Genomic DNA, 18,318 nt, shown 5'->3' on the forward strand with positions numbered 1-18,318 from the left:
TTCTTTGTCTTTTTGATCTTTGTTGGTTTAAAGTCTGCTTTATCAGAGACTAGGATTGCAACCCCTGCTTTTTTTTTTTTTTTTTTTTTTTTTTGCTTTCCATTTGCTTGGTAGATCTTCCTCCATCCCTTTATTTTGAGCTTATGTGTGTCTTTGGACATGAGATGGGTCTCTTGAATACAGCACACTGATGGGTCTTGACTCTGCATCCCATTTGCCAGTCTATATCTTTTAATTGTGGCATTTAGCCCATTTACATTTAAGGTTAATATTGTTATGTGTGAATTTGATCCTGTCATCATGATGCTAGCTGGTTATTTTGCCCATTAGTTGATGCAGTTTCTTCATAATGTCAATGGTCTTTACAATTTGGTATGTTTTTGCAGTGGCTGGTACTGGTTTTTCCTTTTTATGTTTTATGCTTCGTTCAGAAGCTCTTGTAAGTCAGGCCCGGTGGTGGCAAAATTTCTCAGCATTTCCTTTCTGTAAAGGATTTTATTTCTCCTTCGCTTATGAAGTTTAGTTTGGCTGGATATGAAATTTTGGGTTGAAAATTCTTTTCTTTGAGAATGTCGAATATTGGCCCCCATTCTCTTCTGGCTTGTATGGTTTCTGCCAAGAGATCCGATGTTAGTCTGATGGGTTTCCCTTTGTGGGTAACCCGAACTTTCTCTCTGGCTTCCCTTAACATTTTTTCCTTCATTTCAACCATCATTATGTGTCTTGGGTTTGCTCTTCTCAAGGAGTATCTTTGTGATGTTCTCTGTATTTCCTGCATTTGAAAGTTGGCTTGTTTTGCTAGGTTGAAGAAGTTCCCCTGGATAATATCCTGAAGACTATTTTCCAACTTGGTTCCATTTTCCAAGTCACTTTCAGGTACACCAATCAAATGTATGTTTGGTCTTTTCACATAGTCCCATATTTCTTGGAGGCTTTATTCATTCCTTTTCATTCTTTTTTCTCTAATCTTGTCTTCACACTTTATTTCATTAAGTTGATCTTCAATCTCTGATATCCTTTATTCTGCTTGATTGATTTGGCTATTGACACTTGTGTATGCTTCTCAAAGTTCTTGTGCTGTGTTTTTCATCTCCATCTCCATCAGGTCATTTATGTTCTTCTCTAAACTGGATATTCTAGTTAGCAGTTCCTCTAACCCTTTTTCCCGGTTCTTAGCTTCCTTGCATTTGGTTAGAACATGCTCCTTTAGCTCGGAGGAGTTTGTTATTACCCACCTTCCGAAGCCTGCCTCTATCAATTTGTCAAACTCATTCTCCATCCAGTTTTGTTTCCTTGCTGCAAGGAGTTGTGATCCTTTGGATAAGAGGCATTCTGGATTTTGTAATTTACAGCCTTTTTAGGCTGGTTTTTCCATAGTCTTCATGGATTTATCTACCTTTGGTCTTTGATGTTGGTGACCTTTAGATGGGGTTTCTGTGTCAGTGTCCTTTTTGTTGATGTTGATGCTATTCCTTTCTGTTTGATAGTTTTCCTTATAACAGTCAGGCTCCTCTGCTGCAGGTCTGCTGGAGTTTGCTGGAGGTCCACTCCAGAACCTGTTTGCCTGGGTATCACCAGCAGAGGCTGCAGAACAGCAAAGATTGCTGCCTGTTCCTTCCTCTGGAAGCTTCATCCCAGAGGGGCACCCACCAGATGCCAGCTGGAGCTCTCCTGTATGTGGTGTCTGTCGACCCTTGCTAGGAGGTGTCTCCCAGTCAGGAAGCATGGGGGTCGGGGACCCACTTGAGGAGGCAGTCTGTCCCTTAGCAGAGCTCACACACTGTTCTGGGAGATCCACTGCTCTCTTCAGAGCTGGCAGGCAGGAACATTTAAGCCTGCTGATGCTGCGCCCACAGCCGCACCTTCCTGCAGGTGCTCTGTCCTAGGGAGATGGGAGTTTTATCTATAAGCCCCTGACTGGGGCTGCTGCCTTTCTTTCAGAGATGCTCTGCACAGAGAGGAGGAATCTAGAGAGGTAGTCTGGCCACAGTGGCTTTGTGGTGCTGCAGTGGGCTCTTCCCAGTTCAGACTTCCCGATGGCTTTGTTTACACTGTGTGGGGAAAATCACCTATTCAAGCCTCAGTAAGGGTGGATGCCCCCGCCCCCCCACCAAGCTCCAGAGTTCCAGCTTGACTTCAGACTGCTGTCCTGGCAGTAAGAATTTCAAGCCAGTGGATCTTAGCTTGCTGGGCTCCGTGGGGGTGGGATCCGCTGAGTGAGACCACTTGCCTCCCTGACTTCAGTCCCCTTTCCAGGGGAGCAAATGGTCTGTCTCGCTGGCATTCCAGACACCACTGGCATATGAAAAAAAAACTCCTGCAGCTAGCTCAGTGTCTGCCCAAATGGCCACCCAGTTTTGTGCTTGAGACCCAGGGCCCTGTTGGCATAGGCCCCTGAGGGAATCACCTGGTCTGCGGGTTGTGAAGACCCTGGGAAAAGCATAGTATCTGGGTCGGAGTACACCGTTCCTCATGGCACAGTCCCTCATGGCTTCCCTTGGTTAGAGGAGGGCATTCCCTGACCCTTTGTGCTTCCTGAGTGAGGCGATGCCCCACCTTGCTTTGGCTCACCCTCCCTGGGCTGCATCCACTGCCTAACCAGTCCCAGTGAGATGAGCTGGGAATCTCAGTTAGAAATGCAGAAGTCACCCACCTTCTGCACTGATCTTGCTGGGAGCTGCAGACCTGTGCTGTTCCTATTCGGCCATCTTGCCAGCCACCTGTGTTACTAGAATTTTATAGTGCAGTATTTGTCAAACCAAATGATAATCATAGTATTTAATTAAGTTTATATCTTATCTTCATCTTGTAAACTCTTCTAGGGCAGGGATTGTGTCATATTTTTAAGCCCTTACTGCAGAGCCCTAGTATGTGGTAAATGGACATTTAATAAGATTTGTAGTTGAGGATGAACAAAGTTACTTTCTACTTTTCCTTCCTTTCTGGCCATCTTTTTCTCCTTTTTCTTTCCAAAAAAGCATAGATGTGAACATTCAAATTCTAGTAGCAATCTGATTAACCAAAGTATTTTGATTTATATTTTTATAAGCTCCCTGGATTATATTTAGTTTCTCCCCGACTCCTTATAAATAATGATAAAAGCCAAAGAGTGGGAAGGGTGCTATTGAAAGGCGAACATAAAATATTGACACCAATTTCATAATTCTACATAAAAATCAGCTTTATTGCTTTATAGTCACACTTTGAATAATTTGTTCTTCTTAATGAATCTTAGTTCTGAGTATAAAATATTGGAAAACAGTGACAGCCTGTTGCAGATATAAGCAAAAAACTACCTCTCTCAACCTAAAAATTCTTACTGCTTCTTAAACATCTCATGATATGCTATCTGGAAGTGCTTTAGCTCATTTACTCCCCTGTTCAAATTTTTTGTTGTTGTCTGTGTGATTTGTTTTGGAATTTAGGCCAGGAGAAAGGAATTTTAATGGTCTCAGTGGATTAATTTGGTAATCTATATATAACTTGAACATTGAATTCTAGAGACATTCATATCTTTACTTTGCTATTTATAACAAGACAGTGTTAATCAGTGTGCTCACTCTTTCTCACTCACTTTCTCATTATCTCTCTACTTCTTTTCTCCTCTTTATTCCCCTTACCTTACTTTGTTTCTTGTTTTTTTTTCTTGACAGATTTCAGAATTCCTGCCTTGCCCCATGACTTTCCATTGAGATCTAGGTAGACTGTATTGTTTATATCCTGCAAGTTATGGATGAGAAACAAACCTAAATAGTTGACGTGATTTTAAGATCACATATCTTGAATTGGTAGAATAAAAAAAGAAACCTAGGTTTTCTGAGTCCTCCCAGTCCATGCTTTCAGGAAACTTTTATTTAAATATATTAATCTCACTGGTATCTGAAATTCTGTCACAAAGAGTTTTTTGATTTTTTGTTTCTATTTTAAATCTCAAAGCTTCTTCAAATAAGCATAAGCTCCATGAGGACTGGGATTATGTTTGTTTTGCTCACCACAGAATTTCCAGTTCTTAATCTAAGCCTTAAGAAGATAATAGGTACTCCATAAGTAGTTTTTGAATGATGTTTTTTGACATGTTGAAATTAGGGGATAGTTTAATTTTCCATCCCTCCCTCCTTTCTTCTTTTCTTCTTATTTTTTGGTGAGCTACATTTTCTGATTTTTCTCCTATTAGCCCATATTATTTATCTAATAAAAGTATTTTAAAAAATATACCATATAGCAATAGATAACCTTGAAGCCCATGAACAGTTAACACTTTATCATAGTTTTCTTTCTTTCTTTCTTTCTTTCTTTCTTTCTTTCTTTCTTTCTTTCTTTCTTTCTTTCTTTCCTTTCTTTCTTTCCTTTCTTTTCTTTTCTTTTCTTTCATTTTTTTGACATGGATTCTTGCTCTGTAACCCAGGCTGGAGTGCATTGGTCCCATCTCAGCTCACTGCAATCTCCACCTCCCAGGTTCAAGTGGTTCTCCTGCCTCAGCCTCCAGAGTAGCTGGGATTGCAGGTGTGTGCCACCACGCCTGGCTAATAACACTTTATCTTAGTTTTTCATGAAATTTTCTGAATAAGATGATGAAATGTGATAGTGTGTATCACTCTTTTGTCAAGGCCTGGTTTCTCTTCTGAGGAATTTATCCTTCTTCCTTCAAATTATTGCCTAGAAATCTAGAGCTTGGGCTCTTCTAGATGGCTTGGTGTTCACCAGTTAGTCTTAAGCTTTCTGCAAACTTGTAAATAAATAACTCTGTCATCTTCCTTCAGGTCCTACTGAACCGTTTCTCTCGCAAAGGCCTTGCCACTTTTTTCTCATTATCTCAGGGAACCTTGACTTCTGATATGGTCTGGCTATGTGTCTTCACCCAAATCTCATGTGGAATTGTAATCCCCACGTGTTGAAGGTGGGGACTGGTGGGCAGTGATTAGATCATGGGGGTGGTTTCTAAAGGTTTAACAACATCCCCCTAGTGCTGTCTCCTGGTAGAGTTCTCAAGAAATCTGATGGTTTAAAAGTTTGTGGCACTTCCTCACTCCCTATCTCTTTCCTGCCACCATGTGAAGAAGGTCCTTGCTTCCCCTTCACCTTCCACCATGATTGTTTTCCTGAGGCCTCCTAGTCATGCTTCCTGTTAATCCTGTGGAACTGTGAGTCAATTAAACCTCTTGTCTTTATAAATTACCCAGTCTCAGTTAGTTCTTTATAGCAGTGTGAAAACAGACTAACACAATTTCCCTTATGGGTTATTTTTCATAGTTATCTTCTCTGTCTGCCTTTGACTCTTTAAAAAATGCTGCCTCTCCATTATGATCTATGATCTGAGTTTGCAAGGCTTATTTTCTAGAGGTTTTTAATTTTTACATTTTTATCTTTTAGGTAATTGAACTGTGGTTAAGGCAGTTGCCCCCTAGTATAATACTGGCTTGGCTATCAGTTTGATTTCCCATGAACAGAAAGGAAAAATAAAAATTGACAATGATTTTCTTCTTGATGACTATTAAAACTTCAAATAAAAATGAAACCATAAATTATAAATAGGTACCTTACACAAAGGTGATACAGAATATCAAATAATATGCTGATAGAAAAGGTTTTAAGAAGGTACACATATGGTTTGTTCTCTATTTTAAAAGATATCAATTGATTGTTTGATCGAGTATTTACTATGCAAGGCATTATACTACTGCTACATGAAATAAATAGATAAAAGAAACATGAATTCTCCTTTCAGCAAAACAAACACTCTGTTGGTATCAGCACTGTACTGAATAAAGTCCATAAACATAAGTTGATGGTTGCAAGTTTTATGTTTAAAGGGAAAATTTTAAAGTAAGTATCCTATTAGAAGTCATCCTTCTTTATTGATTTAAGTACTAAACCTAACCTACTTTAATGAAAGCACTTCTTTCTTTAAGGCTTTTACTTAGCAGATGATGAAAACCTAGAACCGAAAGGGCTTAATTCTAAGAAGCGCTTACTATGAAAACTGAATTATTACAGCTGAACAAATGTATCTTGACTTTTTGATATGATGAAGTAACGTGGTTACTGTGAGAATCTTAAACTTCAGAATATAAGCCATTTGATATCAAGTGTCAGTATTTGGTGCCATTGGCTTATACATGTTACTAGATATTTAGAGTTACCATTTAATCATTGACATCATTATTCAGTCTCCCAAAATAAGAACAGAGATTTTGATGTACTGATTTTGAGTAATTTTATCAGGTTCCGGTTCGACTTGAAGAAGGTAAAGAGATGTTTTCGTATAAATCATTGATTAAAATATAGATGCAAAACAGTAATTTAATGCTGTGGCTTGGAATTTCTACCTTTATGATTTTTCATCCAATTCTATCTAATTGGTGGCATGTTAATAAATATGTATATAAAGATTATTTCTCATTGGAAGAATAAGAGTAAGAGAGGACATAGAGAGAATGTGTCTTCAATGTCTAGCCATTAGCCACTACTCTTTCTTGCTACACCATATCACTATGCTCAGCTCCTCCTTTGGAGAGACACACATTCAAATATTTAAAGTTATACAATGAAGAATGTTATGTTATACAGAATTAAGTCAGAATTCTGCCAGGCTCTAGAGGAAGGACCAAATCTTTTTGGGAAATCAGTTACCATTTCTCAGAGGAAATGACATTTAAGGTAGAACTAAAACAATGAGTTGATTTTGATAGAAAAGGAGTACAGTTGTGTTTCAGATATAGTTGTCTTCAGGTTCTTTACATAATCAATGATTAGTTAAGTTTTATATCTTTATTCCTTATATTTATAGTATTTTCATAAACTGTTTTCGTATACATTACAACATTTAAATTGAGTAGTATTCTTGATACTACACATATTTTTAACTTTAAGGTGGAAGTCGGAAACCTGACACTTAGATTAAATTCATTTTCCTTAATCATGTGTCTTGTGGCACAACTAAAACACAAGCTGACTCCAAGTGTAGTACTTTTTCCATGGGACAGAAATGAAGGAATCATATTGTACCAAGTTGAATGGTTCATCCCCAAGATATAATTGTTGATATGTTATTTTAACCACTGAAATTTGGGTCTGAAAATTATTTATTTATTGTAGAAAACTAAAAGTGTAATAGATATGTTTGAAATCAGATTGCGATGTTAAATTTAGGCTTTATGTAGCTCTAGTGGGAATGAGTAAATCTGATGTTTTCTGAACTATTTATTATCCATGATCCATAGTAGAAATTTTATACATTTGTTGTACATTTGATAAAACTAGAAGTCATTGTATGGGGATTGAATAATAGAAAAGGCAGCATAACATAGTGGTTACAAGGATGAACCCTGGAACCAGTCTGCTTAGATTTACATCCTTGTTTTGCCACTTACTAGCTGGGTGACTTGGGATAAGTTACTTAACCTCTTTGTCATCAGTTTCCCTCTCTAAAAATGGTGATAATAAGAGTCTGAAAATAGTATATTTCCTGTCAGGTTGTTACAAGGGCTAAACAGGTTATTATTATTATTATTTTTTGAGACTCCATCACCCAGGCTGGAGTGCAGTGCCATTAACTCAGCTTCCTGCAACCTCCACCTCCCAGGCTGAAGAGATCCTCCTGTCTCAGCCTCCCGAGCAACTGGGACTACAGGCATGCACCACCATGCCCAGCTAAGTTTTGTAATATTTTTTGGTAGAGACAAGGTTTTACCATGTTGTCCAGGAGTATCTTGAACCCCTGGGTTCAAGCAATTTGCCTGCCTCAGCCTCCCAAGGTGCTGGGATTACAGGTGTAAGCCGCCGTGCCTGGACAAACAGGTTAATAAATTTGTAAAGCACTTGCAGCAGTGCCTGGCATGTAGTAGGTGCTATAGAGGTTTTGATTAAATAAGATAGATGGGCGTGAAGCTTGACAGAGTTTTATATAGTAGACCTGTCTTGCCTTTAAAATACACCTAGCTGCAGAAAATATTGTCTTTTCTTTTTTACAAACTTGACTATTATCATTTAGAAATATAATGAATTGAAAACTGGTATATCCAAAATAGTGTACTTTTACTGATTATGTTTTTCACAGCTATTTGAACAACACTTTTAAGCCACATGTAGATTTCAAAGTCTCTAAATTTTTTCATTAGATCATTATATCAGAGAACATAGTATTTACAAAAAACATGTAGCTGTTTTGGTTAGTGGCGACTGGAAATATTGCTTGACAGTGGTTTAATAGTGCCCATACTGCTTGGAAATATTAGCATTTATTAGATAGATTTATTTTCAAATGGTAATAATAGTACTTATATAGTACTAATATTTTTCATCGGTAGGTTTTTAAATTTTGACCATGAGGCTTTTCTGCAAACCTTTGCTATTCATGGTTTCAAGTAATTTTAAAATTTGGTCTGTATTTTAAGCTAATTATTTAGATTCCTAGAGCTATACAGTAATATTAGGTAACCATTTTCTTCTAATAATTACTAATGTACAGAAGAAAAGCAAGAAGTCCAATAAGTACAAAGTTAATTAATATACATGTTTTAAAAAATACAATAAGTAATTCATTTTTATAAAACAATTCTGAAACATATATAGTAAAGAGTTAAATACTTACCACTTCCTTACCCATCATCATTTCCATTTTTCCCTCCTCAGAGGTACTCTCTCACAGGCTTACGTTTTTACACTTCTATAACTTTTTCTATGTGTGGGAAGACAAATACGTATTCAAATTTAGTACACTGTTTAAAAACATATTTGGATGATACCACACATATGTTTGAGTTTTTTCACTTCATAAGATACCAAAAATATGCCTTTAGTCATACCTGTAATTGTACCTCATCTTTAAATGGTTTAATTATACTCTTTATTGCAAATATTTCCAAATTAGCTGTTTCTTTTTTGATGGACAGATAAATTGTTTAGCATTTTCTTTCCTCTCATCTTCTCTCCTTTCCTTTCTTTCTTTTTTGCTGTTACAGAAATTACCACTGATGCTGAATATCTTTTATAAATTGTTTGCATGCACCCTCACAACTTTTACTATTTCCATAGCATATTCTTAGAAATGGGATTATTTTATAGAAAAAGTATGTGTGAATTTTTTTTTTTTTGAAACAGTCTCACTCTGTTGCCCAGGCTGGAATTCAGTGGGGCAAACTTGGCTCACTGCAGCCTTGACCTCCTGAGCTTAAGCAATTCTCCTGCCTCAGCTACCTGGGTAGCTGGGATTACAGGTGTGTGTCACCACATCTAGCTAATTTTTTTTTTTTTTTTTGTATTTTTAGTAGAGAGGTGGTTTTACCATGTTAGCCAGGCTGGTTTCGAACTCCTGACCTACAGTGATCCACCCACTTCAGCCTCCCAAAATGCTGGGATTATAGATGTGAGCCACCCACCATGGCCGGCATGTTTAAATTTGTAGCAGATATAAATTGCCCTCTGTTGCAGTTCCATTCTATAGAGCATACCTATTTTCCCCATATATAAAACATTCTCACAAGAGGCTTCAACAATGACAAATTTCATAGGTATACAACTTAACTCTTTAACATGTTTCCAGTATAACAGATGAAAAGTATGTCTGGTTTGATTGCACTGTGGTCTGAGAGACAGTTTGTTATAATTTCTGTCCTTTTACATTTGCTGAGGAGTGCTTTACTTCCAACTATGTGGTCAGTTTTGGAATAGGTGTGGTGTGGTGCTGAAAAGAATGTATATACGTTGATTTGGGATGGAGAGTTCCTTAGATGTTTATTAGGTCCGCTTGGTGCACAGCTGAGTTCAATTCCTGGATAGCTTTGTTAACTTTCTGTCTCGTTGATCTGTCTAATGTTGACAGTGGGGTGTTGAAGTCTCCCATTATTATTGTGTGGGAGTCTAAGTCTCTTTGTAGGTCTCTGAGGACTTGCTTTATGAATCTGTGTGCTCCTGTATTGGGTGCATATATATTTAGGATAGTTAGCTCTTGTTGTTGAATTGATCCCTTTACCATTATGTAATGGCCTTCTTTGTCTCTTTTGATCTTTGTTGGTTTAAAGTCTGTTTTATCAGAGACTAGGATTACAACCCCTGCTTTTTTTTTTTTTTGTTTTCCATTTGCTTGGTAGATCTTCCTCCATCCCTTTATTTTGAGCCTATGTATGTCTCTGCACGTGAGATGGGTTTCCTGAATACAGCACACTGATGGGTCTTGACTCTTTATCCAATTTGCCAGCCAGTCAAACTAGAACCCAGGATTAAGAAACTCACTCAAAACCACTCAACTACATGGAAACTGAACAACCTGCTCCTGAATGATTACTGGGTACATAACGAAATGAAGGCAAAAATAAAGATGTTCTTTGAAATTAACAAGAACAAAGACACAACATAACAGAATCTCTGGGACACATTCAAAGCAGTGTGTACAGGGAAATTGATAGCACTAAATGCTCACAAGAGAAAGCAGGAAAGATCTAAAATTGACACCCTAACATCACAATTAAAAGAACTAGAGAAGCAAGAGCAAACACATTCAAAAGCTAGTAGAAGGCAAGAAATAACTAAGATCAGAGAAGAATTGAAGGAAATAGAGACATTTCCCTTCAAAACGCTTCAAAAAATCAATGAATCCAGGAGCTGGTTTTTTGAAAAGATCAATAAAATTGATAGACCAAAGCAAGACTAATGAAGAAGAAAAGAGAGAAGAATCAAATAGACGCAAAATAAAAAATGACAAAGGGGTATCACCACCGATCCCACAGAAATACACACTACCATCAGAGAATACCATAAACACCTCTATGCAAATAAACTAGAAAATCTAGAAGAAATGGATATATTCCTCAACACATACACCCTTCCAAGTCTAAACCAGGAAGAAGTTGCATCTCTGAATAGACCAATAACAGGCTCTGAAATTGAGGCAATAATTAATAGCTTACCAACCAAAAAAAGTCCAGGACCAGATGGATTCACAGCCAAATTCTATGAGAGGTACAAGGATGAGCTGGTACCATTCCTTCTGAAACTATTCCAATCAATAGAAAAAGAGGGAATCCTCCCTAACTCATTTTGTGAGTCCAGCATCATCCTGATACCAAAGCCTGGCAGAGACCCAACAAAAAAAGAGAATTTTAGACCAATATCCCTGATGAACATCGATGCAAAAATCCTCAATAAAATACTGACAAACCAAATCCAGCAGCACATCACAAAGCTTATCCACCATGATCAAGTGGGCTTCATCCCTGGGATGCAAGGCTGGTTCAACATATGCAAGTCAATAAACATAATCCAGCATATAAACAGAACCAACGACAAAAACCACATGATTATCTCAATAGATGCAGAAAAGGCCTTTGACAAAATTCAACAGCCCTTCATGCTAAAAACTCTCAATAAATTAGGTATTCATGGGATGTATCTCAAAATAATAAGAGCTATTTATGACAAACCCACAGCCAATATCATACTGAATGGGCAAAAACTGGAAGCATTCCCTTTGAAAACTGGCACAAGACATGGATGCCCTCTCTCACCACTCCTGTTCAACATAGTGTTGGGCAATCAGGCAGGAGAAGGAAATAAAGGGTATTCAATTAGGAAAAGAGAAGTCAAATTGTCCCTGTTTGCAGATGACATGATTGGATATCTAGAAAACCCCATCATCTCAGCCCAAAATCTCCTTAAGCTGATAGGCAACTTCAGCAAAGTCTCAGGATACAAAATAAATGTGCAAAAATCACAAGCATTCTGTTTTTTGTTTTTTTTTTAATTTTTTATTATACTTTAAGTTTTAGGGTACATGTGCACATTGTGCAGGTTAGTTACATATGTATACATGTGCCATACTGGTGCGCTGCACCCACTAACTCGTCATCTAGCATTAGGTATATCTCCCAGTGCTATACCTCCCCCCTCCCCCCACCCCACCACAGTCCCCAGAGTGTGATATTCCCCTTCCTGTGTCCATGTGATCTCATTGTTCAATTCCCATCTATGAGTGAGAATATGCGGTGTTTGGTTTTTTGTTCTTGCGATAGTTTACTGAGAATGATGATTTCCAATTTCATCGATGTCCCTACAAAGGACATGAACTCATCATTTTTTATGGCTGCATAGTATTCCATGGTGTATATGTGCCACATTTTCTTAATCCAGTCTATCATTGTTGGACATTTGGGTTGGTTCCAAGTCTTTGCTAATGTGAATAATGCCGCAATAAACATACGTGTGCATGTGTCTTTATAGCAGCATGATTTATAGTCCTTTGGGTATATACCCAGTAATGGGATGGCTGGGTCAAATGGTATTTCTAGTTCTAGATCCCTGAGGAATCGCCACACTGACTTCCACAATGGTTGAACTAGTTTACAGTCCCACCAACAGTTTAAAAGTGTTCCTATTTCTCCACATCCTCTCCAGCACCTGTTGTTTCCTGACTTTTTAATGATCACCATTCTAACTAGTGTGAGATGGTATCTCATTGTGGTTTTGATTTGCATTTCTCTGATGGCCAGTGATGATGAGCATTTTTTCATGTGTTTTTTGGCTGCATAAATGTCTTCTTTTGAGAAGTGTCTGTTCATGTCCTTCGCCCACTTTTTGATGGGGTTGTTTGTTTTTTTCTTGTAAATTTGTTTGAGTTCATTGTAGATTCTGGATATTAGCCCTTTGTCAGATGAGTAGGTTGCGAAAATTTTCTCCCATTTTGTAGGTTGCCTGTTCACTCTGATGGTAGTTTCTTTTGCTGTGCAGAAGCTCTTTAGTTTAATTAGATCCCATTTGTCAATTTTGGCTTTTGTTGCCATTGCTTTTGGTGTTTTAGACATGAAGTCCTTGCCCATGCCTATGTCCTGAATGGTCATGCCCAGGTTTTCTTCTAGGGTTTTTATGGTTTTAGGTCTAATGTTTAAATCTTTAATCCATCTTGAATTGATTTTTGTATAAGGTGTAAGGAAGGGATCCAGTTTCAGCTTCCTACATATGGCTAGCCAGTTTTCCCAGCACCATTTATTAAATAGGGAATCCTTTCCCCATTGCTTGTTTTTCCCAGGTTTGTCAAAGATCAGATAGTTGTAGGTATGCGGCATTATTTCTGAGGGCTCTGTTCTGTTCCATTGATCTATATCTCTGTTTTGGTACCAGTACCATGGTGTTTTGGTTACTGTAGCCTTGTAGTATAGTTTGAAGTCAGGTAGTGTGATGCCTCCAGCTTTGTTCTTTTGGCTTAGGATTGACTTGGCAATGCGGGCTCTTTTTTGGTTCCATATGAACTTTAAAGTAGTTTTTTCCAATTCTGTGAAGAAAGTCATTGGTAGCTTGATGGGGATTCTTATACACCAATAACAGACAAACAGAGAGTCAAATCATGAATGCACTCCCATTCACAATTGCTTCAAAGAGAATAAAATACCTGGGAATCCAACTTACAAAGGACATGAAGGACCTCTTCAAGGAGAACTACAAACCACTGCTCAATGAAATAAAAGAGGATACAAACAAATGGAAGAACATTCCATGCTCATGGGTAGGAAGAATCAAAATCGTGAAAATGGCCATACTGCCCAAGGTAATATATAGATTCAATGCCATCCCCATCAAGCTACCAATGACTTTCTTCACAGAATTGGAAAAAACTACTTTAAAGTTCATGTGGAACCAAAAAAGAGCTCGCATTGCCAAGTCAATCCTAAGCCAAAAGAACAAAGCTGGAGGTATCAGGCTACCTGACTTCAAATGGTACTACAAGGCTACAGTAACCAAAACAGCATGGTACTGGTACCAAAACAGAGATATAGAGCAATGGAACAGAACAGAGCCCTCAGAAATAATGCAGTGTATCTACAACCATCTGATCTTTGACAAACCTGACAAAAACAAGAAATGGGGAAACAATTCCCCATTTAATAAATGGTGCTGGGAATACTGGCTAGCCATATGTAGAAAGCTGAAACTGGATCCCTTCCTTACACCTTATACAAAAATCAATTCAAGATGGATTAAAGACTTACATGTTAGACTTAAAAGTATAAAAACCCTAGAAGAAATCCTAGGCAATACCATTCAGGACATAGGCATGGGCAAGGTCTTCATGTCTAAAACACCAAAAGCAATGGCAACAGAAGCCAAAATTGACAAATGGGATCTAATTAAACTAAAGAGCTTCTGCACAGCAAAAGAAACTACCATCAGAGTGAACAGGCAACCTATAGAATGGAAGAAAATTTTTGCAATCTACTCATCCGACAAAGGGCTAATATCCAGAATCTACAATGAACTCAAACAAATTTACAAGAAAAAAACAACCCCATCAACAAGTGGGCGAAGGATATGAACAGACACTTCTCAAAAGAAGACATTTATGCAGCCAAAAGACACATGAAAAAATGCTCATCATCACTGGCCATCAGAGAAATGCAAATCAAAACCACAATGAGATACCATCTCACACCAGTTAGAATGGTGATCATTAAAAAGTCAGGAAACAACAGGTGCTGGAGAGGATGTGGAGAAATAAGAACACTTTTACACTGTTGGTGGGACTGTAAACTGTTTCAACCATTGTGGAAGTCAGTGTGGTGATTCCTCAGGGATCAAGAACTAGAAATACCATTTGACCCAGCCATCCATTACTTGGTATATGCCCAAAGTATTATAAATCATGCTGCTATAAAGACACATGCACACGTATGTTTATTGCGGCACTATTCACAATAGCAAAGACTTGGAACCAACCCAAATGTCCAACAATGATAGACTGGATTAAGAAAATGTGGCACATATACACCATGGAATACTATGCAGCCATAAAAAATGATGAGTTCATATCCTTTGTAGGGACATGGATGAAGCTGGAAACCATCATTCTCAGCAAACTAACGCAAGGACAAAAAACCAAACACCGCATATTCTCACTCATAGGTGGGAATTGAACAATGAGAACACATGGACACAGGAAGGGGAACATCACACACCGGGGCCTGTTGTGGGGTGTGGGGAGTGGGGAGGAATAGCATTTGGAGATATACCTAATGTTAAATGAAGAGTTAATGGGTGCAGCACACCAACATGGCACATATATACATATGTAACAAACCTGCACATTGTGCACATGTACCCTAAAACTTAAAGTATAATAACCAAAAAAAAAAAACAAAAACAAAAAGTATGTCTGATTGTTGGATATCTGATGAAAAGGATATCTGATATCTGAATTTTCATTTCTTTGTTAGCAATGTTGAGCATTTTAAAAATAAGTTACTAGCCAAATAACTTTTTTTCTGTAAATAATCTATTCCTATCTTGTCTATTTTTTTATAATCGTTTATCTATTTGCCACCTTATATCTTTACTTGGATGTCTAATGGAAATCTCAATTTAAGACATCCCAAACTAAGTTTCCTTTCTTCTCAAATGTGCTTTTCCTACAGCTCCATTCTTCCAGTCTCTCAGTCCTAATACCTTGCAATCATCTTTGCTTTCTCTTGTACTATACATCTAATCCATCAGTAAGTCTTATTGGTTATGTGTTTGAAATGGATACAGCGTTTTACCACTTCTTGCCACCTCATTGCTTCTGCTGTCTCTTACAACCTGTCTTCCTTTTTCAACACTGGATACATGTAGTAAATGTTTTGCACAGTAGCCAGAGAAGTTCTTTCAAAACACATATTCAACAATGTCATGACTATATTCAGAATCTGTTATTCTGTCCCAGTTCCCTCAAGTAAAAACCATCTCCTTACTATGACCTACATGAGCCCTGTATGACCTGGTCCCTATATATAGCTCTAACCTCATCTCCTACTTTTCTCACCCTTGCTCACTCTGCTGAAGCCATCTTTGCCTCCATACTTTGCTTGAAAATCCCATGCATACCTTTAACTTCAGACATTCGTTGTTTTTGTTTCATCTGACTACTATAATGCTCTGCCCACTGAGATCTGCATGGATCTCTTCCAAACTGGTTTGCTTTAATAAACATTATTTACAATTTCTGATATTGACAATGTCATAATATATGACAATATAACTATGAGAAAGAAAAAGTCCATTCTTCATGCCCTTAAGGTATTTTAAATATGGTATCAATGCTCATATATTAACCAAGTTGGGGGGAGAGGGGAAGTATGAGTGGATATGGCAACTAGTCATATATCACCACATTCTCTTAGTAGTGATATGGTACTACTTATTTTGGAGAGCATCCTAGGTTCTTCAAACTTAATTTATTTAGATCTGATTTATTTATTTTATGCTACTTTATAAGTACCTAAAATACTACATATAAATTATGTATTTGAATTAACATAAGCTGTATTATATAAATGTATCCAGTTTTAAATGAAACTGTTTAGTTATAATACATTACTATAAATTACTCAATTGTTTAAAATAATTCCTGAAATCTTTCATTATGAAAACATGGTTGAAATCCTCTAATTTCTTTACTTGGAAGAACAAAATTTTAAATAATATAGGGAGTGGAATATTACATTTCATTTTATTAAGAAATCTTCCTTTTATGTAATCACATACCTCTTTTGGTTATCATCAAAATCCACCCCCCCAACTTTTTTGTTGTTGTTGTTGAGACAGTGTCTCCACTCTGTTGCCCAGGCTGTAGTGCAGTGGCGCAATCTCAGCTCATTGCAGCAACCTCTGCCTCCCTGGTTCAAGTGATTCTCCTGCCTCAGGCTCCCGAGTACCTGGGATTACAGGTGCCTGCCACCATGTCTGGCTACTTTTGTAGTTTTAGTAGAGACGGGGTTTCACCATGTTAGCCAGGCTTGTCTTGAACTCCTGACCTCAAGTGATCTGCCTGACTCGGCCTCCCAAAGTGTTAGGATTACAGGCGTGAGCCAACGTGCCTGGCCAAAATCACTTTTTAAAATTGAGAGATTTTATTGGTAAGTTTTTGTTATCAGGAACATTTACATATGGGAAGGCTAATTTTCTGTCAATTTTGGATGAATCAAGTGCTTTTTAGTTGAATTTCTCTTTTTTTTCCAAGAAAAGATTTTATTGATGTATTGCCTTTATACTGAAAATTGGACAAGTTGTTAAGTTACTGCTTAATGAATTCTTACAAAGTGAATACTTGCATGTAATTAATAAATAGAACGTTACTATCACTTCACAGGTCTACCTTCTAGTCACTAATCCCTGACAAGAGTGAATGCTCTCCTGACTTCTAACAAATTAGGCCTGCTTATTTTTGAATACTTGCAAAAATCAGTTCTATAAGAGAAAATGATGTAAAATGACAATTCATAATCTCATATAAAAATTATAATTTTTAGCAAGGAAAGAAATAATCTTGAAAATACGTTTGGTATGTTTTGTGAAATTGTAAGTTATGTTTCTATTAAATAATTAGCTATTCTCGTACTCAGAATCCCGCCCATTGTCAGTTCCTGTTAAAGCCGTGTTGAATATATCTGAAAGCTGTAGAAGTCCTGAAGAAAGAATGAAGGAATTTATTGGAATTGTTTGGAATGCAGTGAAGCATCTCACACTACAGGTAAAATAAAAGTTAGAAATATTATGGATATAATTTCTATAATCCTTTTTAATTCCCAGCATTGTTAATATTGGTTAAGACTTTTCTCACATGTAACAATTATGTATACCATCTCATTTTCTTAATTTAGTTGAAAATAATTGGTGTACTTCACTTATCCTAAACATAATTTTATGAAACTCATATGAGCTTCCTTATAGTTATAAAAATATACACATTTTGACATGTTTCTTGACTTAAAAAATTTTAGTTCATTCTACTTTTTGTTTAAGCATTATTTTCACAATTTTAAATGCTTAATGTTCATATAGATCCATTCTTATCTCAGAACTGAGATAAAGTCTGAGTTGGAATTAAATTAACATGAAAGGGTTATGTAATTATTTTTCTACATAATTATAAGTTAAATATGAAAATTATAATAGCTATTTCCTTATTGTTATTTTCCTCTCATTGATTTTTACTTTAAAATGCACAATTTTATCTTATTGAATTGCTTTCTTTCAAGATCATGTTTAACCTGACTAAAATATACTATTAGATGCTTATTTGATAAGCTAACAGTTATAAATTTTAGTTTTTGCATAGGATTTTTTCTCTGTGATACCAGAGACATCCTTATAGAATTTTTTATGTACCAGATAGTAATATCAAAGGCTTAAGTCAAAGCTTTTCACCTTGACTTAAGATATAAAAGTTGCAATAGAACCTTGTTCCCACCTTACTATGAGAACAAGGTTTTGTGATCTGCAAAATTACAGCTATATTAAGCCCATAGAGATCTGAGGTCTTAAATTGACATTACCATAACAGCAGGGTGCTAAAATCCA

General features: G+C 36.9%; 1 protein-coding gene across 18 annotated transcripts in view; it reads left to right on the forward strand.

Moving 5' to 3' along the window:
• Nucleotides 1–18,318, forward strand: part of VPS13B (vacuolar protein sorting 13 homolog B) — an 861,798-nt gene that overhangs the window by 396,289 nt on the left and 447,191 nt on the right. For all 18 annotated transcript variants that reach the window (XM_054657406.2, XM_063816458.1, XM_024345440.3 and 15 more), the window contains one exon: nucleotides 17,361–17,488. In XM_054657406.2, coding sequence (XP_054513381.1) covers nucleotides 17,361–17,488 — 128 coding nt within the window. The remainder of the gene's footprint in view (nucleotides 1–17,360; nucleotides 17,489–18,318) is intronic.

The sequence above is a fragment of the Pan troglodytes genome, chromosome 7 (assembly GCF_028858775.2).
Source record: "Pan troglodytes isolate AG18354 chromosome 7, NHGRI_mPanTro3-v2.0_pri, whole genome shotgun sequence".
NCBI classification, from domain to species: Eukaryota; Metazoa; Chordata; class Mammalia; order Primates; family Hominidae; genus Pan; species Pan troglodytes.